General features: G+C 40.7%; 1 protein-coding gene across 1 annotated transcript; it reads right to left on the reverse strand.

The window, feature by feature from the left end:
• Window positions 1-67: 67 nt before the first annotated feature.
• Window positions 68-20,155, reverse strand: tec (tec protein tyrosine kinase). Its single transcript, XM_053482448.1, has 18 exons — window positions 20,010-20,155; window positions 17,802-18,029; window positions 16,902-17,006; window positions 16,605-16,686; window positions 13,965-14,090; window positions 13,220-13,269; window positions 10,020-10,204; window positions 8,693-8,758; window positions 8,521-8,575; window positions 8,116-8,192; window positions 7,891-8,018; window positions 6,290-6,364; window positions 5,040-5,211; window positions 2,705-2,921; window positions 2,550-2,614; window positions 1,358-1,476; window positions 986-1,143; window positions 68-386 (listed from the first exon to the last, which is right to left on the reverse strand). The coding sequence occupies exons 2-18, from the start codon at window positions 17,937-17,939 to the stop codon at window positions 306-308; spliced, it is 1,899 nt and encodes a 632-aa protein (XP_053338423.1). The 5' UTR covers window positions 17,940-18,029; window positions 20,010-20,155; the 3' UTR covers window positions 68-305.
• Between the last annotated feature and the right edge of the window lie 566 nt (window positions 20,156-20,721).

Here is a 20,721-nt window from a genome sequence, read left to right on the forward strand (position 1 = left end):
GCGTGTGTGTATGTTTGTTCATGCATAAATCATCATGAGTGGAATAAAATAAAGCACAAAGCAGCACTGCAGTTATTAAAATTTTATTTTATTATATGCTTATACACACAGTCACATTACTATGCTTAATGTACAGAATGAAGCGTGTACACACTCACACACACACACACACGCACACACACACACACACTTGTACTGACGTACAGCAACGTTTCATACTGAATGTTTCTGGACGCTTCCATCAGTCACATGTGCAGTTCATTGAGGAGAGTTTTGAGCAGTTACACCTGTCGTCCAATCAGTGATCAGGGGGCGGGGCTATCTGTCTCCAGCTCATCCGTGATCATCTGTGTGATCTGTCGAAACGATGGTCTTTCCTCTGGTCTCTAAAAAGCAGGAAATATAGAAATAACCTTTTTTCATGACGATTAAAAAGCCTGAGATGATTCCTGTGATGTTTATTAAACCTCACGTCACTTATAAATAAATACATTTACTTATTAACCATAATTATTATTTCATAACTTCTTTTATAAGTGAAAAAAAACACAAATGAAATAAAATAATTTCACAAATTTAGGGTTTACTAAACAGACAGACAGATAGAAACAGCATTGTGAATGTTAAAGCTTAACTACCTTAACGAAAGCAATGCAAGCTGAAACAACCTTGCACACACACACACACACACACACACGTTTCCTGTGGTTATGATCACACATATACACACACACACCACACACCCTCCTCATATTGGTGTTAAACCCTGCAGTGTGTTTTCCCCGGTACTAAAGACACACTTCGTTACTCTACAAACGTATAAATTTATTAATAAGCTTATAAAATGATGAATATGTCTAATTTCCCTAAACTGATTGTTTTTATGCTTGTTTTCTTAATAACTGTAAAATGATTGAATGATTTGGATCCAGGCTCTGCATAATGAGCCCTTCGTCCTGGAACCGCGGGTTCCTCGGAGTCTCACCTCCTGCCAGCATTGCTGCATGATGTCATAGATGTGCGGCGCAGCTTTCTTGGGCCGATAGAGACGATGACCCTGCATCACCATGGACACGACCTCGTGGTTCAAGTTGTGCTCGAAGGGCATCTTTCCCTCGGTAAACACCTCCCACATCAACACACCTGAGGTCACCACCAAGAATATTAGCAGGAGTTTAGGCTCGCTAACCTGCGCTAATCTAAATACTAACACACCTCAGAGCATGATGAGGCTAAATCATTGTATCATCTACAATATCACACTATAAAAAAACTGTTTAACCATGTTTAATATTTAATTCTATAAACTTACGGCATTAATTAAAACTCAGTCTGTCACAGAAACTCAAAACCTCACCGAAGGACCAGACGTCTGATTTGCTGCTGTATCGGCAGAAGTTAAAGACCTCAGGTGGAGACCACTTCACTGGAAACTTGGCTCCTGACGAACTCAGGTACTGATCGTCCAGGACGTATCTGAAATAGGAGGTGCTGTAAGTCAGTGTCTATCTGATGTTTCTATAGATCTCTTAATAATAATAATAATAATAATAATAATAATAATAATAATATTAATAGAATAGTTATATAATGCAGATTGGAAATTCTTTACATTTTCATCCCGTCAAAGCCTCATAACATTTAAATAAGAAAATAAACACAATAAAAAGAGACAGCTATGGCGTCAGGTGTAAATTTAGAGTCAGCTGTGGATGTATACAGATGTTACTTTAGAGTCAGGTGTAAATTTAGAGTCAGCTGTGGATGTATACAGATGTTACTTTAGAGTCAGGTGTACATTTAGAGTCAGTTGTGGATGTAGACAGATGTGACTTTAGAGTCAGGTGTACATTTAGAGTCAGTTGTGGATGTAGACAGATGTTACTTTAGAGTCAGCTGTGGATGTATACAGATGTTACTTTAGAGTCAGGTGTACATTTAGAGTCAGTTGTGGATGTATACAGATGTTACTTTAGAGTCAGCTGTGGATGTATACAGATGTTACTTTGGAGTCAGGTGTACATTTAGAGTCAGTTGTGGATGTAGACAGATGTTAAGAGTCAGCTGTGGATGTATACAGATGTTACTTTAGAGTCAGGTGTACATTTAGAGTCAGTTGTGGATGTAGACAGATGTTACTTTAGAGTCAGGTTACATTTAGAGTCAGTTGTGGATGTAGACAGATGTTACTTTAGAGTCAGGTGTGGATGTATACAGATGTTACTTTGGAGTCAGGTGTACATTTAGAGTCAGTTGTGGATGTATACCGATGTTACTTTAGAGTTAGGTGTACATTTAGAGTCAGCTGTGGATGTATACAGATGTTACTTTAGAGTCAGGTGTACATTTAGAGTTAGTTGTGGATGTATACAGATGTTACTTTAGAGTCAGCTGTGGATGTATACAGATGTTACTTTAGAGTCAGCTGTGGATGTATACAGATGTTACTTTAGAGTCAGGTGTACATTTAGAGTCAGTTGCACATGTATGCCTGTAAATTTCGAGGCAGGCCTATCTGTATCTAGGTGTAAATTTCGAGGCAGGCGTACCTGGCCATTCCGAAGTCTGACACTTTCACTACGTGCGAGTCGCTGACGAGGCAGTTTCTAGCAGCCTGTGGATAGACATTTAAACTTTTCTTACATTCACCCCTTTTACAAAGGAAGTAAAGTCTTCTTTAGACAGTCGCTTGCGATGCACTGACCAGGTCGCGGTGGAGAAAGCGGTTGGCCTCCAGGTACTGCATGCCCTGGCTCACATCGTGGCAGATGCTGAGCAGATTTTGCGGACTGAATGTGCCTCTGCGCTGTCGGATGTAATTTAGGAGGCAGCCAAGCTCCATAAACTCCGTCACCAGGTAGATGGGCCTTTGCTGCGTACACACACCGTATAACTGCACCAGCTTGGGGTGGGACAGACTCCTGGGAGTAAAATCACCAAAAGCAGACAGTTAGTTAATCTTAAAAAGACCAGGACAAATGGACGTGTGTTTTGATATTGAAGAGTCTCAGGTTTCTACAGGTATTTAAGCATCTCACTGCTGCATCAAATTATTAAGTTATTCTTATTGTGCAAAAAAATCATTGTTTAATCTTGTTTAGGGTTTTTTTCCATTTTAGGGTTTATACACACTAATTAGATATCTCATACAAGAACCTATGATGAGACATACTAAGTCCACCTTGCAGCTGTCCATACACAGTGAGATTTGATAGCAAGCTAGTCAATGAGACCACAAAGCAGCTCTGTGATTGGGGTTCAGTCCAGATCAGCTGCTTCTGTAGATGTCACAGGCCAGCAGGAAGGAGAAACATTAACAGCACACACCTAAAGACACCTGACTGGTCAACTGTTCAGACCCCCAGGACTAGGGCCTCCAGAGGGGGTGGGTTCTATCATAGGCCCTAGGGTGAAAAGCCAGTTATCAGCCTTGTCTGATATGGAACAGATCCGTTAGGGTTCTCATGAAGCTCATGTCCGCACTCAGGAATGATGGGCGTGGCACATCAGAAACACGGTTTAGTCTGAGTATCTCATAGCAATCTAAACCACCTTTGGATTGAGGGTTGACTGAGGCATCTTTTAAGGAGTAGAATAGGTTTGTTAGAAAAGCACCACGAAAACTGAACCTGAGGAGACTTCACTCTATACCAACGGGACAAGACCTCCACCTCTCTTGAACTTTCACATCAATACATCCAGCAAACAGCATCACTGCATGCACCGTTCACTTTACACGCATTCACTAAGCAACGGCCCAAGTGACACTTAGCTTTCTTTCTCTCAGCGTTACGATGCGACGTGGTGGAAGATTAAAAAACAGTGAAGGTCGTAACCGCGGTCTACAGACAGCTGAGAAAAGAAGCCGCTATTCTGATGTTTGCTGTAAGTAAAGGATATGACATGAGCTCCAGACATTTAAAAATGCACCTCAAATTTCATTCCCATGCAATGATTAAAAAAAGAACTGCTGTTCTGAGGGTTAATAGTCACGTAAAACCAAAATGACTCATTATCACCAGCGAGTAGAAAAGGGTCTCATTTTACCTTCATCTCACCTTCCTGTCTTCTCTAATGCTTTATTATGAAGCTTTTCATCGTATCGTTTTTGTGCGTCGAGTTCATGATTCTTGTGTTTCTTAGATGTTTGTTTGTGTTTGCACTTTGGATAATAAAAGATCTGCACCTGCATGCACCTTCACCTCGCAATCATGACAGCCATCGTTTATAAACAGTACTTTTTACTAAAAAACAGAAACATACATGCAGGTTGGGGTAAAGAAAAGCAACAGGAGCACTTAGCAAGCAAACACAACAGGGTGTTTCATCTGGTCATGTTGTTGTTGTTATTGTTAAAAATGTATTCTATGAAGAACATCATGACTACTGGAGCAATTGTCCTTTTGAGAGTAAAGGAGCTCACTGACATCGACACTGACACCAAGGGGAGGTTGAGGTGTGAATGCATATTCTGAGGGGAATTTTAGCTGGGGCACACCCCCCCCCCCCCCCACCAAACACACACACACACACATCACTATATCACGCAAAGCAGAAAGAACAAACTAAACTTCTACAGAATGAGACAGAAATAATCCTGTAATGTCCAGAAGTTCTTCAGTTTCCGAGAGAAACCTCGTAATTGATGTACTGACTAGCTAAAGTATGTGACTCCACACCACAGCCAACATTACGTTTTTCACCACTTCCTCTGAGTTTCTGCAGAAATAAAATGGAGAAGGTCAGAACAGGGCGACCTCACGTCGGCTTTACGCAAAGAAATCTTTCCACAACAAGGGCGAGATCTCCTGTTGTGTCTTTTGTCTGTGTGAACACTTCGCCTCTGGTCCATATGGAAATAATACATTTGTAAAAACTCTGTGAGCAGCTGGGAACACGTTTCACTTTTAATAAAAATGTATCTGTGTGAGTGAGGTCTGGAGAAATCTATTCATGCATGACTTATTCCACTGTTCAGTGTACACAGACTTAAACATGTTGTGTGTGTGTGTGTGTGTGTGTGTGTGTGTGTGTCTCACATCATCACTTTGGCCTCCTCGATAAAGTCCTCCTCACTCATGGCTCCTTTCTTGATGGCTTTAATGGCCACTTTGTGCTGCGCTCTCCACTTGCCCAGTCGAACCACCCCGACCTGCCCGCTGCCCAACTCCTTCATGAAGGTCAGCTCACACGGGTTAATCTCCCACTTATCTACACACACACACACACACACACACAGAAATTAGCCACAAAATGATCACCATCACTAGGTGGAATAAATAACACTGATAATCAGTTCTTTAATCCTGTTCCAGTAAACTGGTGACAGGATGATGGACACCCAAGTCTTAGGATGATCCCACAGAGAAGCCAATGCATTACACATCACGCACTGGGGCCCAGCAGGCAAAGAGCTAGAGCTAGAGCTAGAGCTAGATCCCAATCGACTGAGGCCCCGTCCCATGCCCTACAGCACCCAAAGGATCCACTGCCAACAAGACATAGAGCTGCCCCGGGGTGCACAAGGAAAACCTATCTTGTGCCTAATATTGTGTGTTGTAATGTTATGGCTGATCAGGCTAAAGATATTTTTTTTGGGTGTGGGGGGTTCCCAATTTTCTCCCTAATTTAGTCGTGTCCAATTCCTCCCCGTCACTAGGGGGCTCCCACATTAAGCTACTACCACTCAGGTGGGAGGGCCGAAGACTATCACATGTTTCCTCCGAACCACGTGACGCCAGCTGACCGCATCTTTTCGAACAGCTTGCTCAGTACTGGAGTAACACACTCGGAGGAAAGCGCTAGCTGCTCCTTCCACACAGCGCAAGCTCACAGACGCCCCTGATTGGCTGTAGAGCCGTGATGAATGTGGGAGCACTGAGTACCTCTCATCCCTCCCCTCTGAGAGAGCTCGGCCAATCAGCTTTCTCTAGACCTCCGGGTGTGAGAGGTTACAGCATCACCCAGGGTTCGAACCAGCGATCTCCGGATGATAGGGCGAGCACTTTACCACTGCGCCACTCGGAGGCCCGAATGTTTGTACTTTTATTATAGTCCATTAAAAAGCCTCTGCAGATCTCCATCACATAACTGGAACAGGCTTAATGGGCGCTTATTAGATTCAGTAGATAGGGTGTCAGTAGACTATTAAAAACAACACAACTACAACCCAGTAAGACTTCAGTTCATGAGCAGATAACCATCACAATAAAACCCCTTCTTCTACAAACCACCAGAACTACATTAAAACCCATTAGGAACCAGCAGAACCAGAGATAGAGAGACTGACCGTAGCTGAATCCTGCTGTTGAGGGTGCTGCTCTGCTATTGCTGTTTACTGGATAACGCAATCTGGTCACCAAACCTACACACACACACACACACACACACACACACACACACACACAAATCAAGTCAGCTGGATGTAGAGTGATCATTGTGCTGTATCTTGGTATGTTGTTACACGGTTACAGTTTAGGGCTGAATGAGAATTCTCTAACGCTCCCTTGTGATCTGATCTACAGAAGGAAACACGTGCACGGAGTTTTCCTGAAATTTCAGAGAGCTCTTCGATGAGGTTTTTGGGCATACTTAAATGAACAGTTTCTTTAAGATGTGATGCAGCATTTCAGTTGGGCTGAGGTCTGGACTTTGACTCTGCTACTCCAAAACCTTGATTCCTTTATTGTTCAGCCATCCTGATGTAGATCTGATGTGCTCAGATCATTATCCTGTTGCATGACCCAAGTTCTCCCAAGCATTATCTGTTAGACAGACAGCCTCACATTTGTCTCTAGAATACTCTGGTATACAGAGGAGTTCATGGTCGACTCAGTGATTGCAGGGTGCCCAGGTATTGTGTACAACTCCACTTTGGTCTTATCTGTCCATATGATGTTGTTCCAGAAGCTTTGTGGTTTGTTCAGATATAGTTTTGTGAATCTCATTTGTGCTTTCATTTTTTTTTCGGCAGAAAAGACCTGGCTCTCTCGGAGTCCTGGAAACCTGTCCAAACAAACTGTACTCATTCAGTCTTCTTCTAATTGTCTAACTGTCATGGAATTTTAAATGTACCATGCTCAGTGTAGGGTCTGAGATGTAGCTCTTGGGTTTTTTGTATTTCCCTGAGCATTGCACGGTCTGTCCTTGGGGTGAATGTGATGGGACGTCCCCTCCTGGGAAGATCCACAACTGATTGCTTTCCACTTGTGAATATTCTTTCTCTTTTTAGAAAGTGGAACTACAAATTGTTTGAAAATGGATAAAAAAAGAACTGTTTCCAGATTGAGGTGCAGCAACACTTGCCTCTCTAAGACCACTGCTTATGTCTTTTTTACAATAGAAAGAGCGACGCGAGAGTGCCCTCAGATCCGCCTGTTCAGAACTCAGGTTTCCTGCTGATCTGTCCCTCACAAGACCCGCGTTGTTACAGTTTTTCCCTCTTGGCCTTGTTGTGTTAACTCACACCTGAACGCACCAGACCAGCAAACTGCCAAAACCTCCGCTTGTATAGAGCGCTGCACTCCTGCTGATCATCAGTTAATCTTAAGATTATCAACACCTGGCTGTAATTTACCCTATCAAATCCTGTGTAAGGGGGTACTTAGTATTGCCCAAATGTTTTTTTTTCTTTTTTGTTCAATAAATAATGGCACTATGGAAAGAACGTTATATGTTGTTGTTGGTCTGAGGTTGTATTTGCCAAATACTGAGACTCACTACGATCAGATGATTTTTATTCAGTTTTTACTTAAAACACACAGAATGAACAGAGGGGGTACTAACTTTTACACATGACTGTAATGTCCTACACCTTGACTTCACATCAGGTACAAATATTACGGCGGCGTACTGTGTGTGTGTGTGTGTGTGTGTGTGTGTGTGTGTTACCTGCTGCGTTGTGTTTATGGTACTCTATGAGTTCAGGAATGCTGTTGAACTGGTGTTTCTCTGCCAGGTAGAACTGTTTAGTCTGAGTCTCCTTTATATAATAATGTCTAATCACTGGGCCTCCATCACTGCAAACATCAACACAATCAGTGTGTGTGTGTGTGTGTGTGTCTGTGTGTGTGTGTGTGTCTGTGTGTGTGTGTGTGTGTTTAAGATTTAACTTACCCCAGAGACTTTGTGTATAAAGAAACAGTGTAGGCACCAGAACTGGACTCTCGTACCATGAACCCTCCCTCTTTATCCTGCACATACACACACACGCGCACACACACACACGCACACCAGCCCATGCTGTATAAACACTCACATATGCAGGGTGTGTACAAGAGATGGATTAATTCCAATACTCCCTAATTCAGTGTGAACTGTGTGTGTGCGTGTGTGTGTGTGTGAGAGAGAGTGTGAGTGTTATATCTCTGTCTAGTTTCAGTAACCCTACATGTATGTCTCACTGTCTAGACAAACTGCTTTAGTGTATATGTTTATTATTGGAAGGTATTTTCACCACTTCTCCAAACACACACACACACACACACACACAAACACACACACACAAACACACACACACACCTCTTTCCTTAGCTGCCCCTCTGCTTTGTTGCGGTTGACATTTTTGCAGAACCATCTGGACGATGCAGACACACACACACACACACACACACAAATGAATGTTTAAATTAAATTACATCTGATTGTTATTAAACTAATTTTATTAATTTTATTTTATTGTTTATTAACTCACACAAACTGCTCCAAATTATTCGGCTGCTTTGGAGTTACGTAGTTGCTGGGAATGTATCCTTCTTTCCTGAACACACGCACACACACACACACACACAGATCTTACAATAGTGTATATAAGCAAAAATATAATCAACATTATTACAGTGGAACCTCGGATTGCGAGTAATGCGGTTTGCGAGTGTTCCAGAACAAGTCTTGGTCTACGAGTACCGAGTATCATGTATCACGCACGCGCTTCTTGTTTTGACGCGGAGCGTCACGTGATCACAACTGAGCCAACGGTTTTTCTCTCTCTTGCGCTGCGGAATTGTGGGTAATCGTCTCCCCTGCTGGGTCTTAGTGCTCGTCTCTTACTGGTATAATCAACATCCGTGCACGCGTGTACTGTTTACTATAACACTGTGACCACGTGTGTGTGTGTGTGTGTGTGTGTGTGTGTGTGTGTGTAAAACATATTTTATTTTGTGTCTGTATGCGTGTGTGTACAGCGCGCATGTAAAGCAAAAGCAAGTCTCATTAGAGAGGTTAAAGATCCATTTTCTCTATCAGCTGCTCTTTGTGTCTGTGTGCGCGCGCGTCATTGGACACCGTGACACCCCCAACAAACACACACACACATAAACCCCTCATACTTTTGCCTTTACACACACACACACACACACACACAGACCCATCCTACTTTCACTTTCACAGACACACACACACACACACTCTTTCTCTCTGCTCTACACAGAAACACTGCTCTGTCGCAATTCTTTTCAAAGGTAAAGTGCAGGTTAATTAGTTTTATTTTTACTTTACAGCAGTGATTCCGTTAGTGTGTCGCTAAATCGAGTGTCATTAGAGATATTTCTTGTTTATTTTTCAGATAAAACTGTTTTCGTTGTGTGCGCGCATGTGTGAAAAGAGTGGAGGAAGGGTAACTGTGTAAGACAAGAAGGGGGATGGGGGAGGGGCTTTTACCTTTGGCTGTACACACACACACACACGTACACACACAGCGCCTGCACTCACAAACAGAAACTCTTATTTGTCTAAATTAATTTTTTACTTTTTTTAAAGATAAAGTGCAGGTTAATTTGTTTTATTTTTAAAATATTAAAAAATATTTTGTGTTAATTATTTTTATGTATTCATTTTTTGTGCTGTGGAACGAATAATTTGAGTTTCCATTATTTCTTATGGGAAAATTTGATTTGGTTTACGTGTGTTTTGGAATATGAGCCCACCTTCTGCATGAATTATGCTCGTAATCCAAGGTTCCACTGTATTACTGTACTTATCACCTTATCGATTCACTTAAACACACACACACACAGGCTTACCCATATTTGTCGCGTGCTTGGTACCAGTTAAGGTCACACTTTTTGATGATGACATACTCCTCACCCTGACGTAGCGTTAGGTCCTGACTTTCTGTTCCTTCAAAATCATACATCGCGATAACTACTTCCTCTTTAGGCTCCTCCTCTTCCTGGTCAGGGGGAGGCTGTGGCAGTGGGCGCCGGGACTGCAAGAGACAATTATGAAGAAGAAAGCTGACTGATATAAAATACCAATAACCTGATAACAATTCAGTGATATACAGATGCATCTCTAATTTACTTATGGTTTAAAAAGTTAAACTCGCATATTGTAAAGATTCAACAGATGTAAAGTGAAATTTTTTTATTTTAGTGATTATTGTTCACAGCTTATGAAAATCTAAATTCCAGTACCTTGAAATATGTATAATAATGTTTACTAAGATCAATCGAAAATGGATTTACAGAAATTCTGAAGAATTATGTTAATTAAAGTCATGCACCCTAGCAGAGTTGGAGCAGCATCTGGCTGAAGGTAAGGTAAACCTCAGATTTCAATTATAGTGTCCATGCTACAAATCACCACACTGATACAAGTGCACACATATCTCGTTCTATAGAAACTGTGTCTGTCCCCCGAACTGTGAGAACAAAGAATAAAATCCTTAAAACCAGAAAAAGACCAAATAGGAGACCAAAATCTACTTTTAACGTTTGGGCTTCTCAACATTAGATCCCTTGCGTCTAAAGCACTTATTGTTAACGAAATGATCTCAGGTTATAGTCTTGATGCACTCTGCCTCACCAAAACCTGGCTTGGACCAAATGAATATACTGGCCTGAATGAGTTTACACCATCAGGATATTTCTAAAAGCGTGAGCCCCTTCAAAACTTGTCATGGAGGGGGTGTTTTTAACTATCTACAACAATTTACTCACTATTACCCAGAAAGCAGGACCTAGGGTTAACTCCTTAAAAGTGCTTATCATTAACTGACACTGACATACACAATCAATCCCTGCTATATCTTGCTCTGGCCACTGTGTACAGACCCTAACATTCATGTAGATGATGCAAATGATGCTTTAGGACTTGCATTTATGGATTTACTAAATTATTTTGGGGTTAAACAAAACATAAATGGACCAACTTATCATTTTAATCATACACTAGATCCCATGGTATAAATGTTACTAATATACTGTAGAGGTTTTACTTCAAAGTGATGACATCACAGACCATCACCTTTTAGTATATACTCTACCTGTAGAACAGATTAGCTGTGTGTTCCCACGTTATCGACTTGGTAGAAATATTAATCCGACCACCAAAGACAGATTAATAAGTAATCTGCCGAATCTGTCCCAACACATTTCTAGACCCCTGAGTACAGATGATCTGAATAAATGAACTAACAGCATAGGCACTGTTTTTATAAGCACACTAGACACTGTTGCTTCCATCAAATAAAAAAAAGGTGAGGAATAAAACACCTGCACCATGGTTCAATACTCATACTCGCGCCCTAAAGAGAGCAACCCATAACCTAAAGCAAAAGTGGAGAAAAACTAAATTAAAAGTTTTTAGATAAAAAGGTTTATAAATTCAAAATCACATCGCTATTAAGTGACAGGCATTACAATGGTTTAGATCCTGCCTGTCTGATCGATATCATTTTGTAGACCTAAATGAACTGTCTGGTGTAATGCAAGTGAAATACAGAGTCCCACATGGATCAGTTTCAGGACCTCTGCTGTTCTCCATATACATGCCTCTGTTGGGTAACATCATTAGAAGACATGGGATTTGTTTCCACTGCTATGCTGATGATACCCAGTTATACATCTCATCAAACCCAGGTGAAATATCCATGTTGTACAGATTAACTGAGTGTGTCCAAGATATAAAAGATTAGATGGGCAATAATTTTCTCTTACGAAATTCAGACAAAACAGAAATATTACTTTTTGCCATTTAGAAGGATGTCCTATTCCAGCTTGACAGTAAAAGACCTGGACATGCCCCTCTTTTTGGAGCTCGCTCCTGCTGGAACAGGAATGGTTCTGCCCCAAAATTGTGCCATGTCGTTCGATGGACACAGCTGTGTAAGATGTGATAGTGTCCTTTAGCATTAGGAGCATTAGAAATCTTCACCAAACCCAGACTCATCTGCTAAACTTAGACTTCGCCACCAAACCCAAACAGCTCCACCAGTCTCAGACTCTTCCACCAAACAGAGACTCCTCTGATAAACCCAAACTCAGAAATTTCTATGTGTGTCTTATCACTCCAGAGAAGACTCTCCGGCTGCTCCAGAGGCCAGTGTCCGTGCTTCACTTCACTCCAGTATAGGTACGGGTCTGCAGCTGCTCAGCCATGAAATCTTCTAGGCTCCTAATGTCACAGGTCATCAGAGGTGGAGTTCTGTACTGAGCAGTGTAACAGAAGATAGGTGACTTCTCCACACTTTAGCACTCAGCAGACCCACTCCGTCAGATCCTAAACACTTCTCCATAATAACCCTCACAGGGGTAACAAGGGAAGATCTAGGACAGTAGAAATGTCACACACGCTGTCCTACAGATCTGCTCATTCTACTGCTAATATCTGTCTGCGTTCTCCTGGATTTGATTCATCTGTTAAAAGTAGGCGTGGCTAAAACACCTGAAGTCATATGTGGTCCGAATACTTTTGTCCACCACAGTACTGTAGATTTATGGTAATTTTATGGACGCTTCAGCTTCAGTCATATTTGGTTTTGTGTGTGAGAACCCCATGACCTCCACATTTCACACCAAAACCACTTCCCAAAAATAACAAACCAAACTCATAACTGTGTGAATTACAAACAGGGATGTAGTAATTGAGTATACGTGCAGTTCACATTCAATCCACTGTGATTTCAGTTAAAGAGTCTTAGAACGCCTTAGGAACTCCTAGCAAACCTGATTTAACTAATTAGACTTTTCTTAACAAGGGAAAAGACTAGAATGTATATGAGACTAAATAAGTTTGAGAAGCTCTGATGTAGAGGATGTTAGGCCAAGATGCTTCATATTACAATAAAACGTAGCATATAATCAACTAAAACAATTACTATACAACAACTATACTTTAATTAATATCATGTAAATAATTAAGTGTATCATATAAAAGTCATTTTATTAAAGAAAAAAAAATTGTGCGTGTGTGTGTGTGTGTGTATTATTAGATTACTTACTTTTGTCTCAAACTCTGCACCAGGAATGGGGGGAAGCGGTTTCCGTGAAACTGAAAGGAAAAGAGAAATGTGGCAAATTTAAATTCAATCTGTTTGTATTTGTGTGCGTGTGTGTGTGTGTGTGTGTGTGTGTGCGTGCGTGCGTGTGTGTGTGCATGTATGTGTGTGTGTTTATGACCTGGACCATCTCCACATAGATGCTATAGTGCTGGTTACTGAGGTTAGGGTTTTTAAGCATTTTGTATTTATTTGTGTTTATTTAATTTAGGGGCCGCACACTAAGCATTGCTGCACTCAGGCAACCGATGCGGCGCACATGGGTCATGGGTCAAACCAAACAAACATCAGATAAATTAATATATATTAAAAAAAACCGTCAATATTATCAGGGATGAGGGCTTCAGACTAACTACAGTCCAGGAGCCCCAGGCACTCAGCATCAGCTGGCAACACAACAAGATCAACACTGACACCAACATGGACATGTACAACTCCATAACGCTATAACTGTGAAGCTTTTACTGAAAGACATGACTGACCCATAGTACTGTAGTTCCAGATCCTCGAACCTATAAACACATTTCACTTCCTGCACCTCTGGTCTTCACCCCATCACTGTTATACTTTTATATCAGCGGAGAGGTTTAGATATAGTATAGTGTTTATTTGCCACTTAGAAGAAAGTCCTCATAAGATTAACTGTGAGTGTGTGTGTGTGTGTGTGTGTGTGTGTGTGTTGCCTCACTGTCTCCGAACATGTTGTATTCCTCACAGCCCAGAGCGAGTTTATCCTCCTGGCCGCAGCACAGCCACTCCCCCTGCCAGAACTGTGGGTGGAACTTCTCCATGACCTGAGGGTTGTTCTTTATCTCTGCAAGGAGAAGGAACGTGTGCTTAAGGTGACGGTCAGAGGCGTGTGTAACTGAGACATGCATGTGTTTGACTTCAAGTCCACATTACTTTGACGTTATGGGGAGATAAGAAACTTCTGCCTCTTGTAGGCGCGTCCAGCACATGTTTTAGTTTCTGAGACAGAATGTAAAGTCCACGCCTACGATGCAATTTATAGACACGCTTAGATTCATACTAGCTTTATTCTTAGACTAGATAAGCAAAGCGAGCTAACTGTTCTGCTTTGTTGCGTCCTTCTCTCTTTCTAACCTCACATATTTATTGAGAACTTGTTTATGACAGAACAAAGTTAAGCCCTACAGGTTTTTCTTTTATTTTAGGGAACTACAGACATTCTAGTGTTTACAACTAAGGCAAGCTCTTTAAATGGTCATGTTATCATTATTATTATTATTATTATTATTACTATTGGTCACAGATAGGTCTAGAAACAACCATAAGAACACTTGATCTCATGAATCTGTTATTTAAAATTGTTTTGTTCTATCTTAACCCCACACAGTCTTGATCCCATGTATGTACAGTATATCTCACTCACTCACTCACTCATCATCTATACCACCTTATCCTGTATTCAAGGTCACAGGGGGGCGGAGCCCATCCCAGAAGACTTAGGGTACGAGGCGGGATACACCCTGGACAGGTTGCCAATCCTGGGGCACACACACACACTCATACACTCCTTTACACACCATGGGCAATTTGGGAACGCCAATTACACTAATCTGCAGGTCTTTGAACCCAGAGAAAACCCACCAAGCACGGGGAGAACATGCAAACCCCATGCACACAGAGATGGGAATCAAACCTGGGCCCTGGAGATGCAAGGCAACGGTGCTAATCACTACACCACCATATATATATATATTTAGTTTTTTTTATATTATTTAAATATATGATTTAGCAAATAACTTTTTACATATTGCCATGTAGATCTTGACAGCTTTTTCCCTCTTAAAAAATCAAATCATAAATTAAAAACTGCAATTTTTATTTAAGAGGGTTATCTATATATCTATATATATATATATATATATATATATATATATATATATATATATATATATATATATATATATATATATATATATATATATATATATATATATATATATATATATATATCTATATACAGGGCAGTGGTGGCTCACAGGGTTAAGGCACTGAGTTACTGATCGGAAGGTCGGTGGTTCGATCCCCAGCTCCACCAGGTTGGGCCCTTGAGTGAGGCCCTTAACCCTAACTGCTCCAGGAGCGCTGTATCAGGCCTGACCCTCCTGCGCTCTGACCCCAGTTACACTGGGATATGTGAAGTAAAATTAGTTTGCTGATCTATTGATATCTTTTAAGTGTATATACTGTATATATATATATATGTATACACTTCATATATCAAAACATGTCTGAATGTGCCTGAGCATGTCTCCTATTGAGACGTAGAGACAGGCAGACGATAGGAAGCGCATTCGCATGCACAGTTTAGACAAAAGGCTTCCAGTGAGCCACAGGAAGTTGCATAAGTCTGGACACGGGCCGTAGGAAGTATTACCATATAAGGAATGAGGAAGCGCAGTGAGGGGGTTGTTTTAAGGACACATGACATCGAAAAAAAGAGAGATGTAAGAGATTTAGACACGTTCACATAACGTCAGAAAACCCTCACACTAATTTTTTTCGCCACATGTTGAATAAACTTGCAACTGTGATCCTAAACACAGGTCTGCAGGGAGCACCGGGCTCTCCACAGGACCAGTCAGGGGAATCGCTCAAGTGCCTCATGTGCATGAGGGATGAAGGATGTTTACTGACGCTCGCCTCTCAGACGCGTAAACCCGAGAGATCTCCTGCGCACCTGCGTCACTTCTGAAGCATATTTGTCTTCATACATTGACTAATATAACAAGTTTTTCCATTTATTCTTCAACTCCGCCTCTGCTCCTGATGTCATGCGCTTCATTCATCAGAACTTCTTAGTAATGCAATTGTTCACCCAGTTTATCAGTTGCATGATCAGCAGTTTCTAATAATCTGCCCTTTTAATGACTTTCCGCCTGACGCCCCGTCTCAGGGTGTGTGGGCGGGGCCACAGATTTTGAGGGCCTGATAATCAGATCAGCAGATCGGACCAGACGCGGCATCTGTCTCAGTGTCGAACCCGCGATGAATAATCAGGATGAACGGAGGTGGACCAGTGTTTTTATCTGGATGGAACATAAAGCCTGCACTTCCTCTTTCAGTTTCTCAGTTCAGTTCTTCTTTTAAACACATGACTGCACACACACACACACACACACACACACACAGCGTGAAGTGTGACTTCCTACTGAGCTTCTGAAAGCAGGATGTGATGTCATCGATTCATCGACACAGCGGAAAAAGATTGCTGTTAAAACTAAAAATGAAAAATTAGCTAAGTGTCATCATCCAGCGTGTGTGTGTGTGTGTGTGTGTGTGTGTGTGTTTGTAAACTGACCCTCCTTCATGTTCTGTACCCACGCACTCCTGCTCTCATTACTGGGAGCAAAGATATATAGAGTGTTGGTGTCATAGACCACCTGGGGGGGGGGGAGAGAGGGATGAAAAAGAGGAAGAAAAGGTTGAGAATACAAAAAAGAGACAAAAAGACAACAAGAGACTTAATGTTGAATATGGCCTGCACTGTTTGTGTGTATACAGTATATGTATATATGTGTGTGTGTGTGTGTGTGTGTGTGTGTGTGTGTGTGTGTGTGATTAGTCATATAACCCACAGTACACCATGCTGAATTACCTGGAAGGGGTATTTGTTTTCACATGGGATGACCAAACCTCCATTTTTTACGATCTCGACACACTTCACACGCTGCAGGTCGATGGAGCCTTTCTTGAACTTCTTCTACACACACACACACACACACACACAGACACACACACAGACACACACACACACACACACAGACACACACACAGACACACACACACACAGACACCACTTGAGAACCTTTTGGAGTTTTATAAGGCATGAAGTTATTATGAAAACACACACACACACACACACACATTCTGGGACTGGTGGACTTGTGGGGACTGGATGCAGGTCCCCCAATCTACAGGAACCTGACTGCTTTTGAGAAATAACATCACACTAATAAACATTTGTACAACACTTTTGAGATTTGTGTATTTTATAAAGTAATAAATAAATAACTTTAGTTAAATACTAATCACAGAGTTATATAATTATGCTTCTTTCGTCCTTAAATTAACTGTTAATTATGCTATAAACCAAAATGTTCAACTTTGGAATTATTTATATTCAGTTTAAAATGAACGTGTGAGTGTGTGTATGTGTGTGTATTTCTGTGTGTGTGTGTGTGTGTGTGTGCCATGTGATTGACTGGCACCCTGTTCAGGCACCTGCCTCGTGCCCTAAGTCTCCTGGGACGGACTCCCGGGCCCCCACCACCCTGAATACAGGATGAAGCGGTATAGACGATGAGTGAGTGAGTAATAATTAATGATTATTAAATGATTATTGCTTATTAATATAATCTTTTGAAGAACTGAATACAAATTGAATTTCTAAATATCAGAAGAAACAGTATTTCTAAATCCTGACTTAAGTCCATGAAAAATTAAAGTGAGAAGTGAAACATGGCGTAATACGGCAGGAAGGTGTGCACGCGCTGACCTCGGCGCGTCCCTCGTAGTACGTCAGTCTGCTCTTGGTGAGGACGAAAACTCGCTCCTTATAGTTGAGTGGTGAAGTTCTCTTCTTCTGCTGCGACCGTTTGATCAGAGTCTCCTCCAGAATGGTTTCGAAACTCATCTCTCAGCTCTGAACGCGTTAGGATCGGCCATCTACATCACACACACACACACACACACACACACGCTTACAAACACTCATACACGTGGGCTGGGGAGAGAGAGAAAACACACAGATTTATTTAGAAGAGTAACATTTTGAAGAAAAACTTTACAAATACATATACACTACCGTTCAAAAGTTTTAGAACACTCTCTAACTCCATGATGGTTCCTGATGTTTATTTCTTTCTACATTGTAAAGGCTGAAGGCGTCCAAAAAATGCATTAATCCTCTTTTGAACAGTTAATGGTGAGATGTTTCTGCTACTTCTGCTCTGTAAAGACTTCATAACGCCTCTAATCTGAGGTGCTTTTAATTGGTCATTTTTCAGGCTGATAACTCTAAATGAACTTCTGGTCTGAGACAGAGGTAGGTTTTGGTCTCGCCCTCCTGGGACGGCCTTCATGAGAGACAGTTTCATTATGGTGCTGGACGGATTTTGCAAATTTTGCAAATGAACTATTACAGAAAGGCTGACCTCTGTGTCTTAAAATAACAACTAACTGTTATCTTTGTTGTTGTTATGTAATTACCTAATTCCATATGTGTTATTTTATAGTTTTGAAATCCCCAGTATTGTTGTAGAATGGAGAAAATAAATCACTAAACAAAAACAAAGAAATTTGCAAGTGACCCCAAACTTTTGAACGGTAGTGTGTGTATATATATATATTTTGTTCTTTAGACCTGAGAAGTGATAACATGTCAGGGTACAAAAGTGTGAACTCGTATCACTCGTCAGGGCGTGAGTGTATGGTCCATCATTACACACACCATATGAACTACAGGTGACTGTACTTATGTAAGTATGTAAATTTTATTTATAAAGCATGTCTAAAACAACAAATCACTGTATATAAAACATCATATATAAAAAATAATATTGAGCGTAGATATTAAAATGTATGTATGTATGTCTCATCTGAATCTTCTGCAGTCCCACTGAGCTACATCGGGTTGGAATCCTTATTACAAACTTACGGCTTTCATTTAGCATACCGCTAGTTCTGGTGGAATAAATAAGTTAGCTTTGAAAGATCCCAACTGGATGTAGCTCGGCGGACCTGCGGACGTTTCATATGAGTCTCGGCTGGGATTTGGATTTAAGACAGACTTGAAAAAAAAAAGGGAAATTTTTTTTTTCTGTAATCCTGTTCTATAGAAAATACTAGTGATATACTGTACAGCTGGTTTTACATTAGATACACATAAAGTAAAAAAAAGGGGGAAATTAATGATAAGAAATTGAAATATTTTATCATACCTTATGGTATATGTTTTACATTAATTTACTTTAAATATAAATAAATTTACAGTCGGCTATACTCGCAGTGAATTACTGAAAACCTTACACAGACGCCAGTGTGATGTTCTCTCAGACGCATGACATAACGGTGTCGCGTAAACACCAGAGGACGGTTAATTACACACACAATCTAAATCTATGCTAAGAGTTTCAATACTGTGTCATTTTGTTTGTTTGGTTATTACATTAAACACTTAAAGAAAACGTAGGAAACATCATAAATAAAATACTAACATGAAATGTGTATGAGGTATTAACATTAACTAGGTATTAATTCAACACTACAACTCTAGAAATGTATACATGTACTGTATATATACAGGATATATACTAACACACACACACACACACACGTATATAAATGTGAATGCTGTTTATGTAACAGAAGCCCATTAGTTCTGGCTCTGCTGTCCTGGCTCGGCGTGTCCTCTGCCTGTGAGTTACTCTATAAAGAGCGTCCCCCTGCCTGGAGTTAATTATTGCCTCGACACGCTGGGACTCGCTGCACGCTGAGATCTGCACTAAATCAGAGTCTCTACAGTTTTGCTTTAAGACTAAAGTTCTCATGGAGTTTGTGTCGAGTGTCAATAACTCAGTTGTTTACAGAATAACTCTTGAGTTCACACACACCTCTCTCTTTTGAACACACACACACACACACACACATGCTTTAACACTTTAACACTTAATCATATGTAGTGGAAAATAAAAGTGTGTTTTACCTCCAGGTTTAGACGCAGAGCGGTGTTTAATCTGAACTCAACCCAACCACCACCAGGAAGTGACAAGCAGGAGTCCAGAGCACAACTGCTTTCAGAACGGAAGTGCCTGTGTGTGTGTGTGTGTGTGTGGTCTCCCTACAATGCTTCTAATTTGATTATCAAATAAAAGATGGCTGTAAATAGCTTCTCACTGTCATATACAGAAACGTTACACTTTACTGGCATGATAAATATTAATATATAGGATCAATTTATTCTTATTTAAAAAGTTTATATATATATATAGTAATACATAACATGATATTAGAAAGGTAAACATTTAAAGTGCATCATCATCATAAACTCTTTTACATTTTATATTTTATGCACAAGGAATGATGACCTTACGTCATGAACTGAGGCTCTTAATGCAAGGTTCAGGTGTGTGTGTGTGTGTGTGTGTGTGTGAGTGGTGGTTCTAGTGTGTTTAGCACCTGGATGAAGTCTCCTTTAGCCCTGCAAAAAACAACAAAAACAACATAAAAAAAACAAAAAAAAAACATTTGTCTTAATTTCCCCGTAACATTTTTTAGACATTTGGAACAACACAAATAAATAATCCGAGGTTTCATAACAATTACATGTATAGACGTTAGCCTTAGTGAAACTGCCTGCCGTTATATCCAGTGTTATAAAAGCTGGAACACAGCAGGGTTGGTGAACAAACACAAGT

This window comes from Clarias gariepinus, chromosome 22 (assembly GCF_024256425.1).
Source record: "Clarias gariepinus isolate MV-2021 ecotype Netherlands chromosome 22, CGAR_prim_01v2, whole genome shotgun sequence".
Taxonomy (NCBI): domain Eukaryota; kingdom Metazoa; phylum Chordata; class Actinopteri; order Siluriformes; family Clariidae; genus Clarias; species Clarias gariepinus.